General features: G+C 40.5%; 1 protein-coding gene across 2 annotated transcripts in view; it reads right to left on the bottom strand.

Moving 5' to 3' along the window:
* TKT (transketolase) overlaps positions 1 to 5,103 on the bottom strand; it is a 24,656-nt gene that overhangs the window by 10,649 nt on the left and 8,904 nt on the right. For both annotated transcript variants that reach the window (XM_009334222.1, XM_009334221.1), the window contains 3 exons: positions 2,495 to 2,688; positions 1,720 to 1,884; positions 306 to 462 (listed from right to left, as the gene is read on the bottom strand). In XM_009334222.1, the coding sequence (XP_009332497.1) occupies positions 306 to 462; positions 1,720 to 1,884; positions 2,495 to 2,688 (516 nt within the window). The remainder of the gene's footprint in view (positions 1 to 305; positions 463 to 1,719; positions 1,885 to 2,494; positions 2,689 to 5,103) is intronic.

The following is a 5,103-nucleotide window of genomic DNA, read 5'->3' as shown; positions in this document are numbered from 1 at the left end:
TATACTTGTAGATGAGAAAAGCTTGTAGCGAAAAGTCCTATTTTTATCAGGCCAAACTGATAAAAGAGGGAAAAAAAGCAGATGAGCTGATGAAGGCTTGAAATCTTTCTTATTCTTTCTAAATCCAACAATGTGTCTGATAAAAGTGAATTGTAAATATGACTTCTTCCTATAAATGGTGCCACTTTTATACCATCACAGCTGTATTACTGATTGTCTCCACAAAGCACTATCAGTTTTACTGCTAGACACTTATCACTAAACGGATGGGAACCTGCTGATAAATAAGCCAAGGCTGCCCTTACCAATAGAAACACCGCAGTGCGACCCACAGAGATTGATGTTACTCTCGGAGATGGCAGCCATACGGATCTGGTCAAACGCCCGTGTGAAGAAGGTAGCAAAGGTGCTGGCAAAAGCAACAGTTCTGTCACGAGTGGCACAACCAACTGCAATGCTCACCTGAAAAAAAGGAGATTGTACAAGAACAGTGAATTCCTCATTTATCAATTGTTTCCAAGATGTCATCTGTGGGACTTCCTACCATAAAACTTTAGCAAGAAGCTCTCAATGCAGATTAAAAATCTCTGTCCAGTCCTGCTTCTAATTGTTGGCCTTTCCAAAAAGGAAAGGAGGCAACTCACTCTTCCAGTATCTATCCTCCAGCATCTCCTCTGCTCCTTGCCTCAACTGCTAGCTCTTGTTGTTGATCTTTACTGGCAGCTTCTTTTCTTTATCTGTTCCAAGCAGCCATTCACAGAGTTTTAAAGCTTATCTCCCTCTTTCTTTTCCTGGATCAAAGGCTTACACTTTCAGTCCAAAGGACACGGTTTTACTATCTCCAGCAGACCTTATCATTACTAAGTGGGAATGGATTTACATGTGTTATTTGGACTGGTATTTACTAAAAGGGCCTTTCTTCAGCAAGATGGAAATTAGAACAAGGTCCTAAATTGTTTGCTGCTACAATTACCCCATACATTTATTTTACACAGAAATTGGTCTGCTCTTCATGGCGAATTTCTCCTAAGCTGATGTAAATCCAAAATGCCTGACTCAAGCTCATGAAACTGCCCTAGTATAAAATTTGCAAGAGACAGTCTATGGGTTCTTCAGTTATAAGTCATTAAAGACAACAACAAATTTCTGCCTTTAATTTCCTTTGCTTCAGTGAACCCATACAGGTGGCAACTGAAGACTCAGTCAAACAGATGAGTTACCAAATTATTTTAGTCCTTTCTGTACAAATGTCATCAGGCTAAATCTATTAACTGTTTCTCTGTCCTCATCTTTATATCCCAGTCTAGCGTAGAACTTGTTGTCACGTTGTGACATTTCATTTCTTGTGAAGAAAAAAAAAAACAACCTAAAAAGTCAGAGTTAAATCTCTACAAATGACACTGTGGAAAGTACTACTGTTGTTTACATGTTGCCATCTCCTTGTGTTCTGCTGAAACGCAGGCAGTATGACCACAAAAGTAAAAAGAAAAAAAGAGGGGGATTAGGAAAGAATGATTAGAAGCACTCCTGTTGGATTATATTTGTAAGCTTTTGCCATAGCCTAGTTTTTCCCTAAGAAGTGAGCAATTCAAATTAAATATCCATGAATACACATATGAAAAGCAAACATTAAAACCCCACTCTCTGAAGACTCAGACTTAATGGGCTCAGATCCTGCTGTGCAATACCAGTATTTCATAAAACCAAGAGACCAGTTACCATGTTCTGTTCAGCAATGTAGCATTCAACGTAGCGACTGGGATGTTCTTTCTTAAAAAGCTCTGAGAAGGTGGAGTTCTTTGTGTCTCCATCCAAAGCAATCACTCGATCATTAGCATGGCCCAGTTTTGCAAGTGCAACACCGTAAGCTTTGCGGGTAGCCCACTAGGAAAAGAAAAATATAGCAGTACTGTTACAACTTTCTGTTTCTAGAAGCTTCCCCCCCCTTTTCTTGTATTTCTATGAGTGCATGCACATACAATTTAAAAAAAACAGCCAACCAACACACAACCAAAACCACTTTAAATGTTAGCAATATCAAAAATACATATGAGAACAGTGACACAAGGAGGAGTAAACAAAAAAAGAAAAATACAGGTAAGTATCAGGACACACATCTGTGCTGAAATCGGCAACTCCCTACCAATCCAGCTAGGAAATTTTTAAAGCCTTGGTTTCCAATCATGGAAATTCACTGAACCTCATGGAGTTTCTTTAATTTTAAATACACATAAAATAGTTTGGATAATTGATAATGATCACGAAATGAAGAAGAGTGATTTGAGTCTTTATATTTTAATATATCCTTTCAATACCCAGTGAGTTGAATGTCTATGTGTCACACAACAGAGGTAGGTGTTTACCAGGATACTCAAAATAAGAGAGAAGAGGTGGGTAGTTGAAATCATGGCAAGGGATAACACAAAACCTCCTGCCATCCATTAAACAGTCTCATGCTTCGAAGATATCTGACACTGAAAAAGGAAGGGAGTACCTTTTCTCCCACTTTGTAAGTTGGTGGAGATGGCATCTTAATGTTTCTAATATTTACTATAGGTGCATCTTCTTCTGGGAGGGCTGGAGAAAGCTTTTTCTTATTTTGGATTTTGTCATCTATTTCCTGAATCACTTGTTCAGCCATGTTTTTTGGAAGGGGCTTTCCATGCCAGCTTTCCTTATCTTCAACACCTGTATATTTAAAATTACATTATAAATAAGAAAAATATAAAAATTATTGAAGTTTTTAGCTGCAGATTTTACCCAGATAAAAGTGCAGTGGGGTATGACAGTCTAGTATAGTCTTCCAAGGAAGAACTTCCTTATTATTCCCACTATAAACAATTACAATAGTATTCAACTGCATTGACAGACATGTTTAAACACATAAGAGAAATAGTCAAATTCCATATATTCCAAACTAGCAATGGAATTCCAGCGTCTTCTACTGAAATTGTTTTTAAATTGGCACCTAAAAGACCTGGTCCATAAGCGTGGCAAGAAGTAAACAGTAAATCAGTGTGAACAGTTAACATAAAATTTCAACGGTTAAGCCTAAATAAACAAACTCAGCTAAGTTTCAAACAACAGTTAACCAAGCTGTCTAATTCAAACAAGACCTGACATTTTACAGCTTTATTTTAATACCTTCTGATGACTCTTATCTTTGTGCACCCATCACTAACAGCAAAATTACCTCTCTGACTGATATGCTGCTTTTCACTGAGTAAGTCACTAAGAACAATAAATTTTGCTTGCTTACTCAATGAAAAGGAATGAAGATATTCACTCTTGCTATTAATATTTATCTGGTCAGAAAGACAAATTCACAGAGTGCTGCTAAAAGCTGTAGCTGAACAGAATCATGGCAACCCCTGACACACTGAATATGCATTTACTCCATTCTGTGGATACAATGCTCAGTAGCTAGCACACATCTCACTTGCAAGAACCAAAATAATTTTCTTAGCACTAACGCTGTTGAGAAGTATAAAGAGTTTGAAAGACTTTATGCATGCTATTGCTCAAATCTGTAGGTACACATCCGTCCCCCAGACAATGACATTTTGACAAGTTTCACACCACGTGAAAACTACAAAAGGATCTTGGAAGCACCATGAACTCCAAAATTCAAAGAGCTGCTAACCTATGAAATAACTTATATGGACTACTGCATCCTGTATCTCAATGGATTACACATGAGATCATATGAAATAACCTGTAGTATGACCAGGTAGCTTATGCACCACGCCTCACGCAGCTTTGTCAAAACTGTACATGCAGCATCCCTCCTCGTTTTCTATGCATTTATACTGCCTGGCTGGCAACAAGTAGACCCAGTTATCTGCAACACAGGGAGTAGGGAGCTTCTGTGACAAAGTTACTCCCTTCTCAGAGTAGTCTCTGAGTCTAGGGATCAAGAGCAAGCCAAGAAGGTTGCCCTCTTTTGCTAGGGCAATTTTCAAGACCAAGTCATATGGTCCAATGTTCCCCACTGCCCCCAGCCATCTTCCAGACTAGAAAAGACTTTTTAAAGAGTAACAACTCAAGTACAGCTGACAGCAGAGGAAATCCTACTCTGCAACTGGGGATCTGTAAAAGCCCAGTCAACATGGAAGCGCACCTGGCTGGATAAGGTGAAGAACTGAGAGCCACATCTTTGCCTGCTTCCAATGAAGTGTCAATCTAATGTCCTCCATAAGAAAAGGCGACAAAGGAAAAAAAACAACAGGGTGAAATTCTGAGTTTTCAGATTGTATTGGTAGTATGATCAAGTCAAAAAGCTGACAGGATACCAACCTTTTTCTAATGTATGAAAACTCAAACTTCTATATTTTTTAATGATTGCACCTTCATTGCAGCACTATGTACATATCCTAGTAACAGAATCAATAGAATGGTTTGGGTTGGAAGGGACCTTAAAGTCTAGTTCCAACCTGCCTGCCATGGGCAGGGACATCTTCCACTAGACCAGGCTGCTCAAAGCTCCATGCAACCTGGCCTTGAACACTTCCAGGGATGAGGCATCCACAACTTCCCTGGGCAACCTGTTCCAGTGCCTCACCACCCTCACAGTGAAGAATTTCTTCCTTGTATCTAATCTAAATCTACTCTCTCTCAGTTTAAAGCCATTACCCCCTGTCCTATCACTGCACACCCTTGTAAAAACTCCCTCTCCAGCTTTCTTCTTGTAGGCCCCCTTCAGGTGCTGGAAGGCTGCTATAAGGTCTCCCCGCAGCCTTCTCTTCTCCAGGCTCAACAACCTCAACTCTCTCAGCCTATCTTCATAGGAGAGGTGCTCGATCCTTCTGATGATCTTCATGGCCCTCCTCTGGACTCGCTCCAACAGGTCCATGTCCTTCTTATGTTGGGGGCCCCAGAGCTGAATGCGGGGTCTCACCAGAGCAGAGCAGAGCGGCAGAATCACCTCCCTCGACCTGCTGGCCACGCTTCTTTTGATGCAGCCCCGGACACAGTTGGCTATCTGGGCTGCAAGTGCACGCTGCCAGCTCATGTTGAGCTTCTCATCAACCAACACCCCCAAGTCCTTCTCCTCAGGGCTGCTCTCAATCCATTCTCTGCCCAGCCTGTATTTGTGCTTGGGAT

Source organism: Pygoscelis adeliae, unplaced genomic scaffold, assembly GCF_000699105.1.
Source record: "Pygoscelis adeliae isolate BGI_AS28 unplaced genomic scaffold, ASM69910v1 Scaffold411, whole genome shotgun sequence".
Classification (NCBI taxonomy): domain Eukaryota; kingdom Metazoa; phylum Chordata; class Aves; order Sphenisciformes; family Spheniscidae; genus Pygoscelis; species Pygoscelis adeliae.
The sequence above is the reverse complement of the archived record's forward strand: the minus strand, read 5'-3'. Positions and strand labels throughout refer to the sequence as shown.